The 27,396-nt window shown below is 41.0% G+C and overlaps 1 protein-coding gene across 1 annotated transcript in view; it reads left to right on the top strand.

Moving 5' to 3' along the window:
• LOC126237181 (mRNA (2'-O-methyladenosine-N(6)-)-methyltransferase) overlaps positions 1–27,396 on the top strand; it is a 165,578-nt gene that overhangs the window by 87,229 nt on the left and 50,953 nt on the right. Inside the window, exons 7-8 of the mRNA XM_049947057.1 lie at positions 11,504–11,624; positions 11,810–11,951. Coding sequence (XP_049803014.1) covers positions 11,504–11,624; positions 11,810–11,951 — 263 coding nt within the window. The remainder of the gene's footprint in view (positions 1–11,503; positions 11,625–11,809; positions 11,952–27,396) is intronic.

Below are 27,396 nucleotides of genomic sequence, written 5' to 3'. Positions count from 1 at the left end.
GAATGATTTCTAATATTCAGTTCGAATCTTGAACAAGTAGTATCCATCTTTTTCATTTGCAGCTCCTTGTATTGGCCGTGTGTTTGCAGTTAAAATGTTTGGATGTGAGGTCCACCAGTTATGCAAAACCCAGTTTTTCTCAGTACCCAAACATGTTTCGGCACCACTGTGCCATCATCAGTGGGTTTTAGTTTTTATTTATTCTGCAACGTGAACATTTTTGTTAAATGATTATAAAATTATGTGCAGTTTAGTTCAAACAACAGATCGTTTCTTTTTGTAAATACCTTTATACTTGGTGTGCATGAATTTTCTGGATCACTTTTGTGTTAATTACTACAGGTAGCTTGTCATCTGCAACTAAACGATGAGGAGAGAGTTTTTTGCTGGGAGTTAACCTGTCTTGTAGAATGTAATTTAGTTTTTCACAATGTTTTCGCGCCTATTTTCGTATTTATTTACGTTTTCGTGTGGCAAGCACTTCCATTCTCCGCATCGTGCTGAGATGTTGTGATGCATATGTAACTATAACAAGTATTTTCCACAAATAACATAGTAAAACACTTTTCACTACACCAGAACACAGTATGATTGTGATTTGTTATGTGTCCAAGTCCAGTCAGTGTTCATTTGTTCACCAGAGAGTTTGGCGCCAAATTTGAATTTTGTTTGCATTTTATCTTTGTGTGTGTGTGTGTGTGTGTGTGTGTGTGTGTGTGTTTGTGTGTGTGTGTGTGTGTGTGTTTGTGTGTGTTTTCTGTGTGCTTCTTAGCTGTGTGTGTTGTCTTTTATATGGTATTCCTTTTGTGTGTAAATGGTGCGTCTCCGCAGATTTTAGTGTATCTATTTTTCGTGTGTGTGTGTGTGTGTGTGTGTGTGTGTGTGTGGTGCGCGCGCAGACTTTATCTGTTTGTGCTGTTTTTATTTGTAAAGTTCCTTTAATGTGTTAAATAGTGTGCCCTTGCAGAGTGTATTGTATTCGTTTAAGACCGGTTTTCCTTCTGCTATTGCCTTCTGTATATGGAAGTTTTCCTCAGTGGTCATTTTGCTGTATAGGCTATGGCTGGGTTTTAGTATTCTTAAGTTTGTTTCTATTGTGGTTGGGTGGTGATTGTTGGCTATAAGGTGGTCAGCAAATGTGCTGTGGGAGCTGTTGCTTTTTAAAGCTGCAAGATGTTCCGGATATCTTGCTTTGAAGTTTCTGCATGTTTGTCCTATGTATACTGACTGGCAAGTGTTGCATGTGAGTTCATATATTCCTGATTTGTTCAATTTCTCCATGGGTGTTTCTTGTGTTCTGATCTTTTTCTGTGTTGTGTTCTCCATCCTGTATCCTATTTGGAGTCCCTGTTTCTTTCATATGTTGCCTATTCTCTGAACAATCTTGTTATTGTAGGTGAGTATGTGCCATTTCATTTTGTGTGTGTGTTGTTGATCTGTTGTGTCTTGTGTATGGTCATTGTTTGTGTTTTGTGTTGTTCTGTGCTGGGTGAGGATTTGTGTATGTGTGGTGTGGTGTGTTCATTTTTGTACTGTTTGCATATTTTGTTATTTAACTTGTCTACCATTTGGGTAGTATAACCATTTTCTACTGCTATTTGTTTTATTGTGTTTAATTCTTGTGTGTAGTTCTGTTTGTTCATGGGTGTTCTGTTTAATCTGTGGAGCATGAATCTGAAGTTTGCATTCTTATGTGTCAATGGGTGGTTTGATAGGTTGTCAGTTTCCCAAATATTGTGAAGTTGTGTGTGTTGTTTGTTTTTGTGGTGAGATCTAGAAAGTGTAGTGTGTTGTTTGGTGAGATCTAGAAAGTGTAGTGTGTTGTTAGTTTCTGTTTCTAATGTGAAGTTAATTTTTGGGTGTAAGTTGTTTATTTCATTGTGTAGCTGTTCTATGTGTGTATGTGGTTCATTAATCAGGCATATTATGTCATCAACATAACGATACCAGTATATAACTTTATAGTTCTTTGGTTTTATTATGTGTCTGAAGATCATGTTCTCCAGATTGTTCATGAACATGTTAGCTAGGAGGCCACTGATTGGTGATCCCATTGGCAGTCCTTAGTGTTGAGAATAAAATTCTTTGTTGAATGCAAAATAATTTTGTGATGTTATGGTCTTTAGTATGTTTGTTATTTCATTGATTTGTGTGTGTGGTATGTTTCCTTGTTGTTTTAATCTTTGTGTGATGATGTTGATTGTTTCATTTATTGGAATGCAAGTGTACATTGATGTGATGTCAAATGCTATGAGGGTTGCTGTGTCCGGTATGTGTATGTTCTTGATTCTGTCTATTAACTCCTTTGAGTTTTCCAGATTCCTGTTGTTATCAAACATGTACAGTTTTTTCAGTAGTGTGTGTGTTTGTTGGGCTAGGTGGTAGGATGGAGCATTTCAGAAGTTAATTATGGGGCTTAATGGGATATTATCCTTGTGAACCTTTGGTAGGGCATTTAGGGTGGGTGCTTTTGGATTTTTCTGTGTCATCCTCTTTACCTGGCCTTTTGAGAATGTATTATTGATTTTTTTCAGTGTCTGTTGAATGTTTTGGGCATAGTCAAATTACTGTATTTGTGAGGTTCTGAATAACGAACAAACTTTGTTACGCACAGTCAGTTAAACAATAGTACAATAAATGACATGTTTTTGAGAAGCATCATATTTATTTCGAGAATCTGGATGTTGGATTGCATTCTGAACTTCAAGCAGCAACTGCAGCACTTTGAGAAACAAAGTCTGACTCAGAAATACTGGTGAGTGTGAAGAAATAACAAGATGAGTAAATGAATAATAGGAAATTGTAGCTCCCAAGCAAACTTTTTATCACCACTCGATATCATGATAGCCAGCATAGAACAAGACAAGAGTCTTCAATTCCTTCATACTTGGAGGAGATAAATCATAAGGTGTTTTTCTCACTGCAGCCATATGTGTAAGTTCTATCTTATACTGACTGAGATTTGTCAACTCTAATTTATCAGTCAATACATCTGTGAATTCACTATGTAATACACTCAGCTATTTCTTCTGAGGCAGTTGTACATGATCCATCTGTATCTTACTATCAACAACTTCCTTTACCCCAACAGAGACTAATGGAAACTCCATTTGTTTGCAAAATGAAAAGGTGTGATATTTATTATAAAATTTAATGTAAAATAATCTTCCCTCAACTTGGAAATTAAAACAATACTGTGGATAACATCTGACCATAAAACGAATTCAGTAGACAACCTCTCAGCTACTCATAATGTAATAACCCAGATAAAGTCTTGAATAAACTGTTTTACCTTCACCCAACATAACACAGTCAGTGTTACGGAATTAGCCTTGACATAAGACAGGATATGAGTTCATCTTAGACCACACACATACGAACTGGTGGGATCGGAACCTGCCCTCCCTCAAGACAGTAACAAAACTACCAGTGTCTAAAAGGAAACTAGCTTGTTATTAATTTCATAGTATCTGAACGGGGTCTGATCCTGCTGACGAGATGTGTCGCTTTTTCCTCACTAGAAGTAGTGACCAACCCACTTCTCTGAGTTGCGACCTTGTGATGACATCACCTTGATTTTCCATTATCCTGTGCGTCTTAAGGACAATCACGTGTACAGTGTCTAGTGGCTAGCATTGCTATCTCTGGATCACAGGATCCCGTGTTCAATTCCTGGCCTGGTTAGGACTTTTCTCTGCCTGGGGACTGGGTGTTTGTGTTGTCCTCATCATTTCATCACCACTCATGAAAGTGGAAAGACTGGACTGTGTAAAGATTGGGAATTTGTACAGGCGCCGGTAACCATGCAGTTGAGTGCCCCACAAATCAAATATAATTTTTATCAAGCTTTTATAGGCACTGTCTTTCAGGCACCCTACACACAGTAGTCACTTCACTCCCGACCCTCCAACAATGACTGACACACTTAACCCCTTCAATTTTAAGAGCCAAGCTTTCATGTTCATTATGTTAAGTCACTGGGCAAATGTGATTCACGGCCTATTCAGTGGATTAGTTTCCTCTACAATATTTGACATGACTTCCTGTTGTGTTTAAGAAAGACACAAGGCCTTTACTACAGTTTACACTCTGTTCATGTATTTGCAAAAGGATTCCCCATCGCCTTCTTTACTTCAGTCATGTTTATCAGTCAGTCACATGTACCTTGGTGAGGATTTCCTATTGGCTAAGATGTCTGTGAAAGTCTTCAACTGTTTCCATGGTTTTATAGCTCTAGCCTCTTGCCGAACTAAACTCCCCTTTATTGTGGATTCAATATTCTTGAGCCCAAACATTCGTTTGTGCCCATTGGGTGACACCAAGCAATTACAAAAACAGAACAGCGTCTGGAATTGTATCAACCAATAACACTTAGTCTTGTTTCATAGTTCCCAAAAGTAAATGAGGCAACATTGAAAATTCTTTGTCACTCTGGCCAGCTTCTAATTCCTGATCCTGACAACCTTCACCACCCTACTCCATGTTTAGTACAGCCATATTGCTCTGTATCAAAGCTATTGAGTGTCATGTAACATTAACTTTAGCTGCACAATCTTTGCCTGGAGACACCCTACCGCATCACTGCCATGCCCTTACATAGGATCTTCCAAGTTAAACAAATGATTTGTCTAACATGCTACCCTCCTTAACTGGGAATCGAACTTGGCTGGAGTTAATTGAACCACTGTGCTGTCAATACTAGGTTACTTTAGCCCCTAAAAGTTGACCAAACTGATTCTCCCAATACCTGTTGAAGCTGTTTGGTCAGCTCAGGCACTGTAGCTGCCATGAACTGCTTACGCATGGTGGCTCCCTGGTGTTCCTTCGCCACCTCATCCTGGACATCACTAACAGCCTTAGTTGTAACAGCACAGGAGTAGAAAGATACAAATTCTCACCACTTTATTCTACACAATATCTGAAACACACAACCGTGCTCAGCTACCATAGAAATGTTGATTTTAGCAGCAGCAATAGAATGGGGAATGGAACTGATAGGGAGTTGTGAGGGTTTAAATATAATTTAACATTCACACTATTTTACTATCAAGTCAAGCAATTCTAAAAGATTTATATCAAAGTGATCACATTAGTCATAAGAACCTTTACTGGCTCCCTTTAATTAAATTCTCAGCTCGATTGTGCAGAAGTTCTGAACAATTATTACAGAATGGAAGGACCTTGGTGCTCGGTTCCTATTTCAGCTAGGAACATGGGGTGAAAAGTTTTAGGTCTAGCCTAGACCAGTGGCCATTTGTGCAGATATTCAAACATATGTCTTACTGTAGCTGTGTTACAATATAATAATCAGTATTTAAATGATGAACAGGAGCCGTGCCCAGGCAAATTTGTCAATTGATCAATTCCTTTTGCAAAAGATTTTAATTGGGCTGAAATTAATGCTCAGCCAACAGCACCATTTGGATTTTAGGTGCAAAACCAGCACACTTAAATAACTCTGGACTGGAGCAAGACTGATTGTTCAAATTTGGCCCACCAGTGAATCAGATCTAGGTCTAAGATAAGTTTCAATCTTGCATTGTTTGGATTTCACAAGCAAAAAATATGTTTTTTGGGAGATAAATGAAATTTTTTATCCAATAATCTTTATCCATTGTCAAGATACAATGTTTTAAAGTCGAGCTAAATGTAGCATGTAAAATTCTTTCTTACATGAATAGAGTGTGCAGAAACAGTTTAAAATTAATCAAAAAATTAAAAGAATTTATTCTTACAATATAACTGAAAACCCACTTTCATAAATCTAGCTGCATTCATATTTTACATGCAAAAGACATATTTTTGTGAGTTGTTTTGCACGTGGCACTTCTGTCTTTCAAACTTTTGTGAACTGCTTCAAATTTTGTTAGGGGGTAGACAAATACATGTGATTAATGGTCGTATTGTTTTGTGAAAGCTGTATCTGTGGTCACGATATAGCTGTCTAAAGCTGTGCGAAAGATGCATGTAAAATACGATTTTATGCAGATTGCACATGCTGAAGTGGTTTAAGTGATACAGATGATGATGAAAATTATGTTCTTACAGTAATTATAAGAAGCATTTGCAAAATCTTTTATCATTCAGGTTTCATTTGTGAAAAATTGTGTTTGCACATGAGACTGTGTTTCATAGAAATGTGCTGCATTTAAGCACTGTATTTGGGTATAATTAAAAAAACTGATTATTAAAGTTGATTACCCCTCATTTGTTTGTACATTACAGATTTTATTGCCCAGGGCCTAAGATCATTGAAAAATCTTTGGACTTACAAAACAATGTATGACCAAGCCAGAATTATGCCCAGCCCTGTACAAAATTATATACTGTTGGACCAAGCATTTAAATCTTTATCAGTGACCACACAGAAAATTAAACTAACTAGAAAATTGCTATAAAAATAATTGTCAGAAAATAGGTCACTTTATTTTTAACCAATAGAAAATGTTTTACTGCATGTTCTTCAGAAACTACTATGCTGTCTTGTAGAAATTTATTTTTGGACAAAACAAGCTTAAGTTCATGTTTTCATACAGAATTGAAAAGCTGATAGAATTTTGTTGTGCAGTTGTTCTGTTTATTTCAGCCAATCATACTCAAACTTTATTCAGATTGGTTTTTGCACTGTTTCCTGCGTAATTATTCCTGTGAGTTTTTCTAGTGGTGGTTCCTTGATTTTAAATTTTAAGATACGAGTTAATGACAAGATGTATACTTTCCAATAGTTTATTATTTGTTGTTTGAATTGTTCTACGATATAGAAAGCTTTTAAGCAGATGAATCTGTGTAATATGGTCATACCATAAGTTTATCTACATAATGTAAACTATTTACATCCATTAGTATCATAAACTTCTAAGAGTATTTAATATTTTGTTTGGTATTATATTTATATTTGCTGTTATTTTGTCCTCTGTATTAAGTATTTTTAGTTATTTTTCATATCTGTGCATATACAGTCTCACATGTATGTGAATAATTATCTGTGCATATACAGTCTCACATGTAAGTGAATAAAATGTGTCGTAACTATCAAACAAAAACAGTAAAAAACAACAGAAAAAATTAAACAAAATTAAAAATATAAAACAAAATAATAAAAAAGAGAAAAAAATCTAAGTAAACGAAAAGCCTACCTTAGCCGTGTGACCTTGACGTGGCGGTGAGGCTTTTGTGCTCTGAGGACATAATAGGCTAGACATAATAGGCTATACTGGACAGGTTCAACCATACCAGGAATGTAACCATAGAGGATCCAGATTAACAATGCCTACCTCCAGCAACACAGTTTGAAAGACAATAAAAAAAAACCTTTACTGTAACAGTCATTGCCAAAGTCAACATAAATCTATGTTGATTGCCAGGCTATCGTGATTTAATGTCAGAATTATGGCAGAGTAAAAGTGGGAAACCAGAATGAAAAATGTGCCCATCACAGCACAAAAAAGGGCCAATATGCCCTGGGCAGAGTTAGAGATGAAACAGTAGGGAACTTGCTTTTTGACTTATCTGGCTGCTCCACAGACATTTAAATCAAAACATATTGACATATTTGCTCTTGTTTACAAGTTAACCCTACTTTCCCAGTCCAGTGAGCTCTCTTAGCTGCAAGGTTTTAAGGCATACTTGCACCTTGCAATTTATAGGCTGAAGTCCCTGATCCTGTGGCCAAAATCCAGAAGATTTGCCCATATGGCTGAAGAGCATACATGAGAGCATACATTTAATAGCTCAAAAAGTTTTTCTGGGAGTGGATTTGTTCCTGTTTAAAAGTTTTTTAATTTCAGGGTGGAGGGTTGATTTTTTTTCGCTGAGGACACCATTTCTCCCCCAAACCCATTCCCTGTTACATGTATGGTGAAGGATGTAATAGCAAATAATACACAAATTTATGTGTTTCTAGAGAGTGGGATGCATGTAGAGTAGGAAATATCCGATAGTAGGGCTGCATCTATAATAAGAAGAATCACAGTGTGGGACTTCATGCATCCTAAACTTTAATGACACATTGTTTATATTGTACAACATGACAGATGCCATGTTGAGTGACAAGATTGCTTGCATGTGTCCTGTTACATGACATGACATCATGTATCATGTTATTTTACGTGGCATGATGCATTATATTACACGGCATGGGAACTAAAAATAACAAGTAAAAAAATGTGATATGTCAAGCTGTTTTGATTGCAATGTCTTTGAAGCAGCCAGGTAAATTGAAAAGTTAGTTCCCTTCTTTTATATTGCTTACTCTGCACAGAACACATTCTTGTTGATTCCTACAACTTAATTAACAGTAGAATTAAACTGCACTTCAAATGTTCCATTACAAAAATTCCACAGAATAACTGAGCTCTAGTGTGAATTTCTCAAAGTCATCAAAAAGGAAGGGGACAGGGGGAATGAAACCAACAGTGTTTGGTGACATTAACAGGAAACCCACACCACACTCATGATTTAAAATACATAACATTGCTGGGTAGTACATCCGAGCATTTCAGTGTCCAAACGACAAATCAGAGGCCTATCAAATATGATGGTGCCACTTGAGAGAGCCCTGCATATAGGACACACAGCACAAGGTGCAATCACTGTCCATGCACTCAAAGCACAGACTTCAGTCCCTGGTGCAGCCATCTGTGTGTTGTGATCCATTTCAGCCACCAGTGGTCTTCCTCAGCACATGCTCCATGTCCTACCCGTTCTGCTCCTCCCTGCCAGACTGCACTTAGTAGCCACAGTTACACTTTCGTCAAAACCACTGGCAGCAGGTTCCTTAGATCCTTGTACCCTCTCTGCTGCAGCTTTCACCTGCTCAGTGGAGTGGAACATCAACGTATTGGTGTAACTCAATTAATTATGAATGTTGCTCTTAGAATTATGTTTGCATCTAAAAATAATACTTACCTCTCACAAATAATTCAGTTGGTATTTTTGCATTTTTAAGTTGCAGCTATATTAATACGTTTATATTGAAACTGAAATATAAAAATAGTAAATCCCCCATATCAAGATAGACAACGTAACAATGTTGATCAGAGCTGAAGTAATAACTTATTATTGGAAGCAGAAATGTACTGACAGTGCGTGCAAGTACTCACACCATTTGAAAGCTGTACAAGCTACAGGAGGAGAGGACACGAGGATGCGAAATATATTTGGCCACTAGCTTTTTACCTGCAGCTTCACCCAGATAAATGTATGTTGCTCACATCTCCTCCTCCTTCCCCTTCTCTCCCTCTCTCTTCCACCTCCTCCTTCCCTCTTTCTCTGCTCAACTCTGTAATGCCTGGAACGCATTCTGTTACTACCTGCACAACAAGCCAGTCTTGCAGGGCAGCCAGGATGTCAGGCATTACCAAATCTTTACACACCCACTCCTACCCCTGTGGGGGCTGTGTGGTTCTCACTCCCGCAGTAATTCATTCCAGACAATAAGCAGTATGTGCATCAAGTCAGGTTGAAATCGATCTGGTGATTTGGGAGTATATGTGGAACACACATCCATCTTTATAATCCGTGTGACTTATATAGATCATCATTTTATTAACAACTGCAAGTTTTGTGCTCAATATAAATGTTTCTAAGCTTTTGATGTTGACAAAGCTAAGAGTACAGTACCCAGCGCAATAAGCAAAATAGGGCTTTTTATTGTGAGAATCCTCGTTAGATGGAGCTAAATGTTCGTGTAAATATTTCCTTGCGAATCACTGCACCTATGTCATATAGCTACTTGTGTGTTTTGTGTGTACGTAAAAGAGTGAAAAATCTTTATTTTCTTACTTTTACTGAAATAATTTATTACACTCAGCTGCTAATATAAGAAATCTATAATGAGACGAACATTTACTTAAACAAAGCATATGATGTAATCTGTAAATAAAACCACAATTAAGATACACAAGAGCAGCAACAATCAAAAGAGAGAGAAGCTGCAAATAGTGAGTAAGAAGTCCTAGAAAAGAAAAGACAATGAGAATTGTGTGAAAATCAAAGAGACATCGTGGACGTTGAAGACCCGTAGAGGTCTCTGCAGCATTGCGCTGTAAGCCATGGTGGCGCGCACCTCCTGGCACACATTTGGTGTGAAGGCCCCACAGTGGAACACGTGATCCCAGCGGCCAATAGTGGTCCCCCCGATGAGTATTTAAGCACCCGCCTCTCGCTCAGCCAGGGAGTCTAATCGTTGCGTACATCTTGACATATCGACTCGACAACTGACAGTGTGTTTACCGTTCTTTGTTTTCATTACTAGTGGACATCTTGGATTCATTTGGTTGTCTCTTTCACCCCCGTTGCTTCTTGCCTGTTATCATTGTAAGGTCTCTCTCGATCGTCAGTCGTTTCGTGTTTGTCGATTCTGTTCGTTTGTTTGTTCGCGGGCCGCTCTTCGTTTAGTCCAGACGCGCTTTCTCAGCCACCCCGCGACCATTCCGGTTGCGGTTACAACAGAAAATACATGTGAAATTACCACTTGTTACAGTGTGAGGTACTGGTGGTGATAAGAATAACGCGAAACATCACACCATCTGCTTTGATGATGCAGACACCAGGTTCACAACTTGTGTGTTGCTGGACAGTTGTTAGACTGTCTCATTTAATAATCTTCCTGTGTCCATTTGCCCAGGCTAAGACCTTTGCACACAAAATAATCTTCCAGTGGACAGCAGTATGGCAGGGGACATAAGAGAGGTATTTCACTGTGAATAAGAGGTCATTTTGGAGAAATTCTACTTAAGCACTGGAGCAGTTGGTACTGTTGCCACACACTAATTGAGACAGTATTACAGAGATGTACTGTGTCATTTGCAGATTTATTTTGGCCCATTATGCCAAGCAGCATATCAGGCATGTTTTGATCTGGTCAGTCATAGCAGTTATAGTTACCTTGTATTAACATTTATGTTCATTCTCAGACAAATCTGTAGTGAATGACATGAAAAGAAAATTTCTTCAGGAACTACGTTGATGATTTGTTATTGCACACTCTCTCCTAGCAACACATTATGCTTAGTGCGGGCTACTGCACACTGGCTAGAGAACTCCCACAAACAACACATTTGAGACTAATATTTACACTGCAGCATTGAAATGTATTCTGAGTATAATATGATGTATATGCCTATTGTGATGGTCACCAATTTCATAGTATTATTGAAGTATATGCTAGTCATGCAGAGATAAAGAAGCTAGAATGAGATAGATAAGTGTTGGGAGCTGCACATCTACAGTGTGGTGATCACAACTGCCACCACTCTCCAAACTGTACAAGCACATTTAGAAAAGCTTTGTACAAAGCTTAATGTTTCATGGGGAGTCGTAACAGTGGCTCACCATTGCAAACCAGTATGACTTGATTAGATTGATGGATAGATGATAGTATTATTGAAACTAGTTGTGAGTAAATAGTCATATTACAGGTTCTTGGCAGTCATCTTCTTTTTTTCAAGTTCAGTAATCTATGTTATGATGCTAATGATGGCATCCTTTTCTCTATGTGCAGGAATGCCTCATCTGAAAGCCGTAAAGTTGTCAAATGGAATGCAGAAGATACATTTCAGTGGCTTCGACGAACTGTTGGTGCCACCTATGATGACTTCCAGGACAGGCTGGCACATTTGAAGGTAACCACTCTCTCTCTCTCTCTCTCTCTCTCTCTCTCTCTCTCTCTCTCTGTGTGTGTGTGTGTGTGTGTGTGTGTGTGTGTGTTTTACTCCCCTTTTCCTCACTCTGCGAAATTAATGATAGATACACTCCGCAGTCCATTATAAGAAATGTAACTGTGTTGCTTTTTTGCATGTTGTTGCAGCGGCAATGTCAGCCACATCTTACAGAAGCCGTGAAATCATCAGTTGAGGGGATCTGTTTGAAAATATATCACTTATCCGTAGAATATGCCAAGAAAGTGAAGGACAAGCACATTGAAATTCTTAAAGAACATGGAATATCTGGTGAGTATTGAGTTAAAACATTTAGTGACTGTAACTGACCACATATTGGGAACAGTTTGATATTGAAATTAAAGCTGCTGACTTGTCATCTGTGCACAGCAAATGTCTGGTTACTTGTCAGTAAGTTCCAAAGACCTGGAAAGATTGCTGGGGAATTATGCTCTGAGAGGTGTCCTGTACTACACGAGACAGTTCAGCAAATTAGAGAAACAATCAAAAACCTGACTGCATCAAATTGTTGTTTAAGCAACAAAGTAGATGTGTCAGAATCAATTATTTTAAAAGTTTTATACTTCACACTAAAGAAAGCAGTGTTCCACATTCAGGAGATTCTTTATTTACACCACGAAGATTATGCAGCCCACCAAATTACATGTTGATTTTGTAGTAGCTGGACACAATGAGCGTCTCTAGGATCACATTTTGCTTGCTGATGAGGCCACATTCCACATCTGTGGAAAAGTAAAAGACCAGGTAATGAGCCAAATGTTCCACAGGCCATTTGTACAATAAATTGTGATGGTGTGTAACGAGTCCAAGAGACACACCAGAAGTGACTGTGTGGTTTGGATTCACAAAGACTTCAGTCTATGGATCCATCATTTTCACAGAAGGGAGAATTTCAGGAAACATTTCCATTGATATGCTGGAGCAATTCCTGGAACTACAGTCTCAGCAAGAAGGCATTATTGTCTTCCAACAGCATGGAGCACCCCCTCAGTTTTGCTCTCATAATAAGCGAATGCCTAAATCATAAATACACCAACCGATGGATAATCAGAGGTTCAACAAGATTATGCCCATCATATTCATCAGATATCCACATTTGGATTTCTTCCTTGGAGTTACATAAAGCTAAGTGGTGTACAAAAAAGGTAAGGGATCTCTAGGCTCTAAGGTCTCCAATCTGGGTTGCAGCATTCACTATTTCATAAGATGTATGTTTCAGAATGTATCCAGGTATGCTCTTCCAACAATGGGGGCAATGCTTTGAAATGGATGGAGGCCATATTGAAATGCGACAAAAATGTATACGTAAATTGACAATAAACAAACATATGCATTGTATAAATACGTCTGCTATTTCATAGAAATGGACTAAGAATTTATAGTCACCCTATTTTTTGAAGAGAACTGATTTTTATCTGCTACAGCAATACTTTTAATCTTGCACATCTGCGATTGCAATGTTGACATTTGTTGCATACGACTTGAGGCACAATATGATGGTCTCGTTTCATGTATTGGAAATGCTGTACTCACACCATTCTTGACAGTTTCATTTGAAACTAGCAATGAAACAGTTCACAAATGACAGTCAGTAGTCTGTGTCTAAGAATAACAGTCATTTTCAGTATTAAATTTTCTTGTCTACTTTGTGCAGTTGAAACAGCTTATTGCAATCCCAATTTAAATATAGATGTCACTCTCATTTATTTGAACTAGATGAATTGAACAAATGTTTTGTTAACAGAAAATGTTGCAAGAGAAAGTAGTGACATGATCTAAGTTGTGGCTGGCTGCAGTGTCTTGTCTGCCGCATTGTCGTTTTCCCATCATAACTTCCAAGCTTCGAACAGTAGTATTTTTTGTGATAAATGCTTTACTTCCAATGGTTGTTAGACTTCATATTAATATACTGTATTTAATGTGTATTTTTCACAGTTAAGAAATAAATATATGAAAAAAGCCTGTACATGGGATTCGGCAAGAGGACATCTTTGCACAGCACTGTGTTTGTCACATTACTGTACTTTTTAAATAACTGTAGCATATTTTGCAAGCATATCTGAGATAATCATGTGTAAAACTGTTCAAGGTGTTGTTTCTTATGTGACAGCTATTTGTAGTCATAAGTAATATTCACGGAGAGATAAAAAACACCAACATTAAGTTGAAGAAAAAGAAAAAAAAATTCTCGGTTAAAAGTGTACTTAAAGATGGAAGGAAAGATAGCATTTAGAAATGCAATACTGGGTAAGAAAAATTACTTACAACCACTAACTACATAACAGAAGATGTAATTTAAACTGTTAAGTTTCAAATAATTTTCAGCATCCATCTTGATTCTGGCAGGCAAAGAATACATCTTAACTCCATTGTCACAGGTGTTATTGAAAATAATAGACTATATGTTAAAATTCAGGGCAAAGTAATAAACATTTTTTCCCCAAAAAATTTGTGGCCTGACATAAGAGCCACTAATTATGGTGCCTTGCACATATGAGGGCAGTTCAATAAGTAATGCAACACATTTTTTTTCTCGGCCAATTTTGGTTGAAAAAACCGGAAATTTCTTGTGGAATATTTTCAAACATTCCCGCTTCGTCTCGTATAGTTTCATTGACTTCCGACAGGTGGCAGCGCTGTACGGAGCTGTTAAAATGGCGTCTGTAATGGATGTGCGTTGCAAACAACGGGCAGTGATCGAGTTTCTTTTGGCGGAAAACCAGGGCATCTCAGATATTCATAGGCGTTTGCAGAATGTCTACGGTGATCTGGCAGTGGACAAAAGCACGGTGAGTCGTTGGGCAAAGTGTGTGTCATCATCGCCGCAAGGTCAAGCAAGACTGTCTGATCTCCCGCGTGCGGGCCGGCCGTGCACAGCTGTGACTCCTGCAATGGCGGAGCGTGCGAACACACTCGTTCGAGATGATCGACGGATCACCATCAAACAACTCAGTGCTCAACGTGACATCTCTGTTGGTAGTGCTGTCACAATTGTTCACCAGTTGGGATATTCAAAGGTTTGTTCCCGCTGGGTCCCTTGTTGTCTAACCGAACACCATAAAGAGCAAAGGAGAACCATCTGTGTGGAATTGCTTGCTCGTCATGTGGCTGAGGGTGACAATTTCTTGTCAAAGATTGTTACAGGCGATGAAACATGGGTTCATCACTTCGAACCTGAAACAAAACGGCAATCAATGGAGTGGCGCCACACCCACTCCCCTACCAAGAAAAAGTTTAAAGCCATACCCTCAGCCGGTAAAGTCATGGTTACAGTCTTCTGGGACGCTGAAGGGGTTATTCTGTTCGATGTCCTTCCCCATGGTCAAACGATCAACTCTGAAGTGTATTGTGCTACTCTTCAGAAATTGAAGAAACGACTTCAGCGTGTTCGTAGGCACAAAAATCTGAACGAACTTCTCCTTCTTCATGACTACGCAAGACCTCACACAAGTCTTCGCACCCGAGAGGAGCTCACAAAACTTCAGTGGACTGTTCTTCCTCATGCACCCTACAGCCCCGATCTCGCACCGTCGGATTTCCATATGTTTGGCCCAATGAAGGACGCAATCCGTGGGAGGCACTACGCGGATGATGAAGAAGTTATTGATGCAGTACGACGTTGGCTCCGACATCGACCAGTGGAATGGTACCGTGCAGGCATACAGGCCTTCATTTCAAGATGGCGTAAGGCCGTAGCATTGAATGGAGATTACGTTGAAAAATAGTGTTGTGTAGCTAAAAGATTGGGGAATAACCTGGTGTATTTCAATGCTGAATAAATCAACCCCTGTTTCAGAAAAAAAAATGTGTTGCATTACTTATTGAACTGCCCTCGTAATATATTAAAATGCTGTTATCGCTGGACCAGTTTTTATACCGGCTGGTTATAACTAAACTTTCCCTATTTGGCACGTTACAACATGGAAACTAATTACCGTATGAATGCCAAACTTTGTAGCATTAATTTCAAGGACATTGGGAAGAGAAATAATGCAGAATCAATTTAACTGAAACACTTTTAATGTGCTGCCATGGTGCATCATACCATTACATACCGGTACTATTACTGCTACAAAAGGCGCACAATATGGCGCCCATTGGTGTCTGGAAGAGTCTGAAAGTGCAGGATTGCATTCTGCATAGCAGAACGAAGCACGTCCATAGGTATGCTGACTACCTCTCTTGATATGCTGGACTTCAGATCAGCACATGTGTGAATGTTCCCCTGGTAAACCCTGCCCTTGAGGTAGCTCCACAACCAGAAATTAAGGAAGTGAGATCAGGTGATCATGCCGGCCAAGCATTTAGAACTGATCGGCTGATAATTTGATTGTTTCCAAATGTGTTTCGGAGAAGTAGCTGAACTTCACGAGCAATGTACGGTGGGACCTCATCTTGCATGAAAACTGTTGAGTTCAATGTATCTCTCTCCTGTAGGGTGGGTATGAAATCCTGACAAAGCATATCTCAGTAACACTGGCTAGTAACACTGCACATCTTTGGTCCATGAGCACCAATCTGTTCAAAAAACAATGGGCTAATGATGAATGCAGCTGTGAAGCCACACCATACGGTGACACGTTCACCATACAGAGGACTTCATGCACAGTGACTGGAGGTGAAGATCTCCATACTCACAAGGGAACCTCCCCATTGCACCCTCCTCAGATTTAGTTATAAGTTGGCACAGTGGATTAGCCTTGAAAAACTGATCACAGATCAATCGAGAAAACAGGAAGAAGTTGTGTGGAACTATGAAAAAATTAGTAAAATGTCCAAACTGAGTAGTCCATGTGCAAAATAGGCAACATCTAGGAGAATGTGAGTTCAGGAGTGCCGTGGTCCCGTGGTTAGCGTGATTAGCTGCGGAATGAGAGATCCGTGGTTCAAGTCTTCCCTCGACTAAAAATTTTACTTTCTTTATTTTCGCAAAGTTATGATCTGTCCGTTCATTCATTGACGTCTCTGTTCGCTGTAATAAGTTTAGTGTCTGTGTTTTGCGACCGCACCGCAGAACCGTGTGATTAGTAGACGAAAGGACGTGCCTCTCCAACTGGAACCGAAAACATTTCATCGCAAGGTCATAGGTCAACCGATTCCTCCACAGGAAAACACATCTGATATATTCTATACGACACTGGTGACGGCATGTGCGTCACATGACAGGAATGTGTTATCGGCCCACCTAACTTGTACACTTAGCGAATGGGTAAAAAGATTCTTCTACCTTGCCCGATTTAGGTTTTCTTGTGGATGTGATAATCACTCCCAAAAAAGTGATGAAAACATGAGTTTGTCACATAAACTGAAAATAAAAAATTAAACTTTTCACTCGAGGGAAGACTTGAACCTGGGACCTCTCGTTCCGTAGCTGCTCTCGCTAACCACGGGACCATGGCGCTCCTTGACTCCCATCATCCTTGATGTTCCATATCTTCGCATGGACTACTCAGTTTGTATATTTTACTAATTTTTTTATCTAAAAACAAAGATGATGTGACTTACCAAACGAAAGCGCTGGCACGTCGATAGACACACAAACATACACACAAAATTCAAGCTTTCGCAACAAACTGTTGCCTCATCAGGAAAGAGGGAAGGAGAGGGAAAGACGAAAGGATGTGGGTTTTAAGGGAGAGGCTAAGGAGTCATTCCAATCCCGGGAGCGGAAAGACTTACCTTAGGGGGAAAAAAGGATGGGTATACACTCGCGCGCACACACACATATCCATCCATACATATACAGACACAAGCAGACATATTTGAAGACAAAGAGTTTGGGCAGAGATGTCAGTCAAGGCGGAAGTACAGAGGCAAAGATGTTGTTGAATGACAGGTGATGTATGAGTGGCGGCAACTTGAAATTAGCGGAGATTGAGGCCTGGTGGATAACGGGAAGAGAGGATATATTGAAGAGCAAGTTCCCATCTCCGGAGTTCGGATAGGTTGGTGTTAGTGGGAAGTATCCAGATAACCCGGACGGTGTAACACTGTGCCAAGATGTGCTGGCCGTGCACCAAGGCATGTTTAGCCACAGGGTGATCCTCATTACCAACAAACACTGTCTGCCTGTGTCCATTCATGCGAATGGACAGTTCGTTGCTGGTCATTCCCACATAGAATGCGTCACAGTGTAGGCAGGTCAGTTGGTAGATCACGTGGGTGCTTTCACACGTGGCTCTGCCTTTGATCGTGTACACCTTCCGGGTTACAGGACTGGAGTAGGTGGTGATGGGAGGGTGCATGGGACAGGTTTTACACCGGGGGCGGTTACAAGGGTAGGAGCCAGAGGGTAGGGAAGGTGGTTTGGGGATTTCATAGGGATGAACTAAGAGGTTACGAAGGTTAGGTGGACGGCGGAAAGACACTCTTGGTGGAGTGGGGAGGATTTCATGAAGGATGGATCTCATTTCAGGACATGATTTGAGAAAGTCGTATCCCTGCTGGAGAGCCACATTCAGAGTCTGATCCAGTCCCGGAAAGTATCCTGTCACAAGTGGGGCACTTTTGTGGTTCTTCTGTGGGAGGTTCTGGGTTTGAGAGGATGAGGAAGTGGCTCTGGTTATTTGCTTCTGTACCAGGTCGGGAGGGTAGTTGCGGGATGCGAAAGCTGTTGTCAGGTTGTTGGTGTAATGCTTCAGGGATTCCGGACTGGAGCAGATTCGTTTGCCACGAAGACCTAGGCTGTAGGGAAGGGACCGTTTGATGTGGAATGGGTGGCAGCTGTCGTAATGGAGGTACTGTTGCTTGTTGGTGGGTTTGATGTGGACGGACGTGTGAAGCTGGCCATTGGACAGGTGGAGGTCAACATCAAGGAAAGTGGCATGGGATTTGGAGTAGGACCAGGTGAATCTGATGGAACCAAAGGAGTTGAGGTTGGAGAGGAAATTCTGGAGTTCTTCTTCACTGTGAGTCCAAATCATGAAGATGTCATCAATAAATCTGTACCAAACTTTGGGTTGGCAGGCCTGGGTAACCAAGAAGGCTTCCTCTAAGCGACCCATGAATAGGTTGGCGTACGAAGGGGCCATCCTGGTACCCATGGCTGTTCCCTTTAATTGTTGGCATGTCTGGTCTTCAAAAGTGAAGAAGTTGTGGGTCAGGATGAAGCTGGCTAAGGTAATGAGGAAAGAGGTTTTAGGTAGTGTGGCAGGTGATCGGCGTGAAAGGAAGTGCTCCAGAGATACGTTCTGCCTACGTAGATCAACACCTTCAACCCATTACATGCAGTCTCCCATCCTTCATCAAAGACACCAACCACTTTCTCGAACGCCTGGAATCCTTACCCAATCCGTTACCCCCAGAAACCATCCTTGTAACCATTGATGCCACTTCCTTATACACAAATATCCCGCACGTCCAGGGCCTCGCTACTCCAAATCCCATGCCACTTTCCTTGATGTTGACCTCCACCTGTCCAATGGCCAGCTTCACACGTCCATCCACATCAAACCCACCAACAAGCAACAGTACCTCCATTACGACAGCTGCCACCCATTCCACATCAAACGGTCCCTTCCCTACAGCCTAGGTCTTCGTGGCAAACGAATCTGCTCCAGTCCGGAATCCCTGAAGCATTACACCAACAACCTGACAACAGCTTTCGCATCCCGCAACTACCCTCCCGACCTGGTACAGAAGCAAATAACCAGAGCCACTTCCTCATCCTCTCAAACCCAGAACCTCCCACAGAAGAACCACAAAAGTGCCCCACTTGTGACAGGATACTTTCGGGGACTGGATCAGACTCTGAATGTGGCTCTCCAGCAGGGATACGACTTCCTCAAATCGTGCCCTGAAATGAGATCCATCCTTCATGAAATCCTCCCCACTCCACCAAGAGTGTCTTTCCGCCATCCACCTAACCTTCATAACCTCTTAGTTCATCCCTATGAAATCCCCAAACCACCTTCCCTACCCTCTGGCTCCTACCCTTGTAACTGCCCCCGGTGTAAAACCTGTCCCATGCACCCTCCCACCACCACCTACTCCAGTCCTGTAACCCGGAAGGTGTACACGATTAAAGGCAGAGCCACGTGTGAAAGCACCCACGTGATCTACCAACTGACCTGCCTACACTGTGACGCATTCTATGTGGGAATGACCAGCAACAAACTGTCCATTCGCATGAATGGACACAGGCAGACAGTGTTTGTTGGTAATGAGGATCACCCTGTGGCTAAACATGCCTTGGTGCACGGCCAGCACATCTTGGCACAGTGTTACACCGTCCGGGTTATCTGGATACTTCCCACTAACACCAACCTATCCGAACTCCGGAGATGGGAACTTGCTCTTCAATATATCCTCTCTTCCCGTTATCCACCAGGCCTCAATCTCCACTAATTTCAAGTTGCCGCCACTCATACCACACCTGTCATTCAACGACATCTTTGCCTCTGCACTTCCGCCTCGACTGACATCTCTGCCCAAACTCTTTGTCTTCAAATATATCTTTGTCTTCAAATATGTCTGCTTGTGTCTGTATATGTGTGGATGGATATGTGTGTGTTGCGTGAGTGTATACCCGTCCTTTTTTCCCCCTAAGGTTAAGTCTTTCCGCTCCCGGGATTGGAATGACTCCTTACCCTCTCCCTTAAAACCCACATCCTTTCGTCTTTCCCTCTCCTTCCCTCTTTCCTGATGAGGCAACAGTTTGTTGCGAAAGCTTGAATTTTGTGTGTATGTTTGTGTGTCTATCGACGTGCCAGCGCTTTCGTTTGGTAAGTCACATCATCTTTGTTTTTAGATATATTTTTTCCCATGTGGAATGTTTCCTTCTATTATATTCATATTACTAATTTTTTTTCATAGTTCCACACAACTTCTTCTTGTTTTCTCGACTGATCTGTGTTCAGTTTTTCAAGGCCTATCCACTGTGCCAACTTATAACTAAATCTGAGGGGGGTGCGATGGGGAGGTTCCCTTGTCAGCAATTCTGTGTGTTCACCTCACACTTCAGAGGAAAATGAGCTTCATCTGTCTTTAGAGTGGTCCTGTGGCGCTAGCTGCTGTACGATATGGATCTTGCACAGATACCATTTGAGAAGGGTTCGGAGCACCTTCCATACAGTGGACCAAGGGATGTTCAACTGTTGTGACACAGCACATGCACTGCATGACGATCGGGAACTGCACATAGTGTTGTCTGCCATAGCAACAGTGATTTCTTGAGCCACCTGTGGTGCAACCAGTCATCAGCCTCTTCTCAGAGCGACGCCCAGTTCTCCAGTTGATTCGAACTACTTCATCATGCTCCACACAGCAGGTGGAGAAAGAAGACCCTTCCATAATCCTTTCAGCCAGCTATATTCTTGAAGTGCAGCTGCGGCATTACAATTATTTTGATAATAGAGTTTCGCCAGTAATGCCCTGCTCCTTTTGACCAACCTTATGTCGACACATCAACAAGTGCACTGCGCTGGTCAGGTGAGTGAGATTATGAATCAGGGTGACTGATCACAACAGTTGGAACGCTGTGACGTGTGGAAATCATGCATCCCCATACTCTGAACATTAATGCTACCAAGTTCGATGTGTGTACGGTAATTAGTTTCTATGTTATAACTTGTTGAATAGGGAAAGTTTAATTATAACCACCCAGTTTATATCCTCAGTTTGAAAATATGTGTCTCTCGTAGAATTTCGAAGTATTATTTATCCAAAAATGTTAATCCCAGTGTTTTTCATTTTTATTTATGTATATATTTATTTATTTATTATCATACAGTACTACATTTTCTGCACAGAAGTACTTATGCTTTCCAGTTTGACAATGCCATGCATTGAACTAGTTGTCATTGCCATATTCTCAGATTTCAGTGTCATGAAATGAAAATCTAGTCTGATTTGACAAAGCATTTCAATTCTTGAATATTAAAAGCTTCAAAACACATATCCATATTTCAAGAGGTATACTTACAAACAGTTGGCCATTTGTGCACTTTACTCAGAACCAAAATTTGCAATTAAATTATTTAAATAAATGTTCAGCTGAGTCAGAATCCTCCTTTGACATTGATGATGCCTTCCTGGAGAACCAATGGGAACTAGTGTACCTACAGTCTTCAAAACATGGTAAACTGAAAGTGAGCACTGGTGGTAGTGTTGCTGCCTCGCAACTGGAAAACTATATCCTGCAGCCTGTACATGTTGTAGCACAAACTTCATGATAATTTCATTTAACTCACAACTATAACTTCTGCAATCTACCAGTCACAATATACACCCAGTCCACAAACACCTCTTTTGTAGGTTGTGAATTTGAATATTCTCCTGCTGTTTCTGAGATATTGTTTGGACATATGAAATTTCTTCTTTCTTACTCCTTAAGGTTGTGCAGTGTAAATTTACCCGTAACTTAAGTCCATACATGTCTCCTGGATTTCTTTCACCAGAGTACCCTGGTTGGACCATTCTTGTACGGGTGGAATTTGTTAGCTTCCTCTTTGGGCAACAGAATGAAGGCTGTTTATGTTTATGACTTCACCACTCTTATAAAGTCATCTGCATTCTGAATTGCAGCTGTGCTTGGGCTGGAAACAATATGTTTTGCAATGTGGTGCTTGAGCAGGCCTCCTGCCTCCTACACCATTACAAGACCCCATCTTATGATCAGTACCATGTACACTCCATTGCCATAAATGACTTTGTGAACTCAAACAGTTGGCAATGATTTCCGAATTGATGAAATTGATGAGGGGAAACATCAGAAATAAGGTGAATTTTTTGCCTGTGAATGTAACTGTTGGAAAATGTTGTCAATTGCCAACAAGGCATATATCATTACTGTGTCTTTGTTGTAAGAATGTGACGCTCAAAAAAATTTTTTTAAACTTGGGTCATTACTCTAATGCTAGTCTTGTACTTTCTGTGGCAGACTCACTGGCCATTTCTTGCAAAATCACAGTGACACACTAAACACAGTTGTTGAGCCTTTACACATCCCTTCTCTTCTGCAGTATACCTTTGCTATTTTTTCAGATGTTGGTATGCCACTGCTTTCACTGTACATTTAACAAGTTCATCAATGGACAAGACTTATCTTAATGAGTTTATTCTTATCCTCTGTAGCATATGTAACTTCAGAAGAATCAACTGTTGTGTTTTCTGGACCATGTGTCTGCAAGCCAAGTCTGCCTGTCCAAGCTGGCCACCACATTCCTGAAACTGATAGATTTCTCTCACTCTACATCACATATATCTAACAACTTCACACATTCAATCAAGGTGTCATATACCACAGCTACAAGTAAGTTATTCTAAATTTGCAAAATTAAGATTTTGCACAATGCATACACTTATGTACATTTATAGGCAGGTGTGAAACCATTCACTTAAGTCATAGTGCATAAAATTTTGATCTTCCGTTGTGATTATAAAATGTTCCTCCTTACATATATACAGCAAAAGTTTCATTTTAAAATGTACTTGGGTACTCTGCAAAGCTGGATGGCATTGTTCAAATGATCCAGTATTACAGCAAGTTGACTTGTTGCTCTCTTCGTGCAATCCTTATGTCTGGCCTTTCTTTAAACAGGCACAATCGTATATGTCCTCTGCCTCCTGTTGTCGGTCTTAGAACTGTGGTAACCAATGCAAGTTCAGGACACAAGCTGAGATGCTCAGTCTCTGTGCTGCTACCAAGAGGGTTAGGATGCTACTAATGTGGAGGAGATGCATCTACATAATCTCGGCTCCTTAGTTAGCGTGGCATGACTGGATATTCTTACAGGCTGTTCTTGTACTTTAAGCATGCTCTGGGCTGGGTCTCAAGGGTTACCTAGTTGAAAACCACTGTCAGCTCATCATGTGGTTGGATCTCTCTAGATTATTTTAAAATGCATCCCAGAATGTGTTGGCCTTTTCTTAACAACTTTGGTGAAATCGTAATAAATGCTTTTCTCTGTTTTGACCATTTGCAGGCAGGACGTGGAACTGGCGCCGTAAGCAAAATAAGGTTTTTAGTAATTTTGACTTTTTCTCTGAAAACTTCTTGATCCTGAGTGTCATAGAATGAAATTTCAGCTTCCCTGTAAATCCTTTTTAACTTGGCTTGCCCATTTTGAATATGATTTTGTTTTTGAAATTGATGAATGTATGCGATGAGTAAGTCTTTGCGGGTTCATTCTTTCCAGATGACCAAAAAACACCATTTTTCTGCTTCCTCATGCTGGCAACAACGTCTTCTGTATGTTCGAATAATTCACAGTTGTGTCTTCATTGGAATTCTCCGTTTTTTTTTTTTTTTTTTTTTTTATAGGGCCAAGGATTTTTGTCAAAATTTTCTGGTCTTTTATTTCAAGTTTTTGTTGTGGTCCTTTCTTCATCATGTTTACACACTCTGATGGATACAAAGCTGATGGTCTAATTATGGTATTATAATTACAAAGTTTTAGATTTAAAGACAGGCTTTTGCTTTTGTATAAGTCTTTGCACAGATGGAAGGCACCTTCTAGTTAAGAACACCTACTTTCTACAAGTGCATTTTATGAACTGTCATGTGTAATTATTTCTCCAAGATATTCAAATTTCTTCACCTGCTTGATTTTTTCTTGTATTTCAATATGAGGAGGAGCATGTTTGATGTTTGTGATGAATTCAGTTTTGTTAAGGACTTGGAAGAGCAGTTGAACGGAATGGACAGCGTCTTGAAGGAAGGATATAAGATGAACATCAACAAAAGCAAAACAAGGATAATGGAATGTAGTCGAATTAAGTTGGGTGATGCTGAGCAAATTAGATTAGGAAATGAGACACTTAAAGTAGTAAAGGAGTTTTGCTATTTGGGGAGCAAAATAACTGAGGATGGTCGAAGCAGAGAGGATATAAAATGTGGACTGGCAATGGCAAGGAAAGCGTTTCTGAAGAAGAGAAATTTGTTAACATCGAGTATAGATTTAAGTGTCAGGAAGTCGTTTCTGAAAGTATTTGTATGGAGTGTGGCCATGTATGGAAGTGAAACATGAACAATTAACAGTTTGGACAAGAAGAGAATAGAAGCTTTTGAAATGTGGTGTTACAGAAGAATGCTGAAGATTAGATGGATATATCACATAACTAATGAGGAGGTATTGAATAGGATTGGAGAGAAGAGGAGTTTGTGGCACAACTTGACTAGAAGAAGGGATTGGTTGGTAGGACACATTCTGAGGCAACAAGGGATCACCAATTTAGTATTGGAGGGCAGTGCGGAGGGTAAAAATCGTAGAGGGAGACCAAGAAATGAATACACTAAACAGATTCAGAAGGATGTAGGCTGCAGTACGTACTGGGAGATGAAGCAGCTTGCACAGGATAGAGTAGCATGGAGAGCTGAATCAAACCAGTCTCAGGACTGAAGACCACAACAACAACAAAGGCTACTTTTAGGCCAGTCTTAGCAGCAATTGATTGTAGGCTGGACACTTGAACCTTAGCTTCGTCAATATTATTTGCAATGAGTACCAGATCTTCAGCAAAAGCCAGTTTCCACTGAGGCCATTTCTTTTGTGTCCAATTTGAATCCCATAACCTGGCGGTACAGTTGTTTTCCACTCTCTGACTATCTTTTCCAGGACACAGTTGAAAAGCAATGGAGAGAGCGGGTCACCTTGTCTCGCTCTTATACAGATTTCAAATGGTTCTGATAGTTCACCTCTGAACCTGACCTTTGACACTGTTATTTAAAGTGGCACTTATCAGATTGATTGTTTTCCTATATAGACCAAATTTGGCAGCAAGGGTGTTCTTTATTGTTTCTCAATCAATTGAGTCATACGCTTTTTGAAAGCCGACAAAGGTCACAACAAACATTATTGATCTTGATTTAGCGTATGATATAACAGATTTCAGGTTATGGATCTGCTCTGCACAGGATCTTGATGTCCTAAAACCAGCTTGATATTTGCCCAGTTGTTGATCTAAGACTGATTCAGCTCTGTTTAACAACAGTCTGGAAAAGATCTTGTACGTCGTTGGTAGCAAAGAGATTCCTCGGTAATTATTCAGATCACTCTTATCGCCTTTTTTATGTAGTGGGTGAATAATTGCTACTGCCCACTCTGGAGGTAAAGTTTCAGTTTCCCAAATCTTCATTATGATGTCATGGAAATGATTTAGTGTATCATGACTGCGTATTTCCACATTTCAGCCAAGGTGCGATCCTCACCTCCATATTTGTTATTTTTCAAGCCTTGTATAGTTTTCATGATTTCATCTAATGCGAGAGGGGGACTTTAGTGGACTGTTAAGGCAGCCAGTCCACAGTGAAGTAGCCGAAAGGGCACGCGTCAACTCACGCCGTCTGGCGTTAAGTCTGGAACAGGATTCGTAATGAATGTGATAAAGAAAAGAACGTAGCTACTAGAACACTTAACTTTTATATTGTCCTTTGGTATACAGCATTCTGGATGATACAAGTGAGACTCTATCTTGAGGTACATGCAACGTTACAAATGGTTAATGGCGCCTTGCTAGGTCGTAGCCATGGACTTAGCTGAAGGCTATTCTAACTGTCTCTCGGCAAATGAGAGAAAGGCTTCGTCAGTGTAGTCGCTAGCAACGTCGTCGTACAACTGGGGCGAGTGCTAGTACGTCTCTCGAGACCTGCCTTGTGGTGGCGCTCGGTCTGCGATCCTGACAGTGGCGACACGTGGGTCCGACATGTACTAATGGACCGCGGCCGATTTAAGCTACCACCTAGCAAGTGTGGTGTCTGGCGGTGACACCACATTCCTCCCCCGCAAATCGGCGAACGGTCGTGTGATAAGGCTTCCGCCCGCCGTGGGGAGGACCCCATGTTGACGTATGCGATGGGGCGGGGAGCCTCACAACAGGCGAGGCCGTGCCACCCGCACCCTGCCATTCGGTCCGAGGGGAGCTAGGAAACGCCTGAAAACCTAGTCCAGGGTGCACGTCAACATGCGGTGTATGCGCCCGTAATGAAACAGGAGGGGCCGAAGGGTCGACCTCCATTGCATCGGGGTATCCGACGCGCGACGACATCTGGTCCGGAGCGGGCAAGAGTTCCATGGCGGAGGACAGCTGGTCACGGGAAGTGATCGGCGGCGCGTGACCCAGGGAGGCACTGGGCGGCTGCAGCGAAGCGTCCACTGCGGGCGGCGCCGGCGCCGGCATTTCGCCATGAGGCAATAGGGAAGGCAGCGTCGGTAACACCTGGGGATGAGGCGAGCCAACGCCGTGAACCGCGAAAGTTCCTTTTGTAGACTCGTCGCCAATGTAGTGGACTGTTAAGGCAGCCAGTCCACAGTGAAGTAGCCGAAAGGGCACGCGTCAACTCACGCCGTCTGGCGTTAAGTCTGGAACAGGATTCGTAATGAATGTGATAAAGAAAAGAACGTAGCTACTAGAACACTTAACTTTTATATTGTCCTTTGGTATACAGCATTCTGGATGATACAAGTGAGACTCTATCTTGAGGTACATGCAACGTTACAAATGGTTAATGGCGCCTTGCTAGGTCGTAGCCATGGACTTAGCTGAAGGCTATTCTAACTGTCTCTCGGCAAATGAGAGAAAGGATTCGTCAGTGTAGTCGCTAGCAACGTCGCCGTACAACTGGGACGAGTGCTAGTACGTCTCTCGAGACCTGCCTTGTGGTGGCGCTCGGTCTGCGATCCTGACAGTGGCGACACGCGGGTCCGACATGTACTAATGGACCGCGGCCGATTTAAGCTACCACCTAGCAAGTGTGGTGTCTGGCGGTGACACCACA

The sequence above is a fragment of the Schistocerca nitens genome, chromosome 2 (genome assembly GCF_023898315.1).
Source record: "Schistocerca nitens isolate TAMUIC-IGC-003100 chromosome 2, iqSchNite1.1, whole genome shotgun sequence".
In the NCBI taxonomy this organism is placed as follows: Eukaryota; Metazoa; Arthropoda; class Insecta; order Orthoptera; family Acrididae; genus Schistocerca; species Schistocerca nitens.
This window is presented reverse-complemented; position numbering and strand designations above follow the sequence as displayed.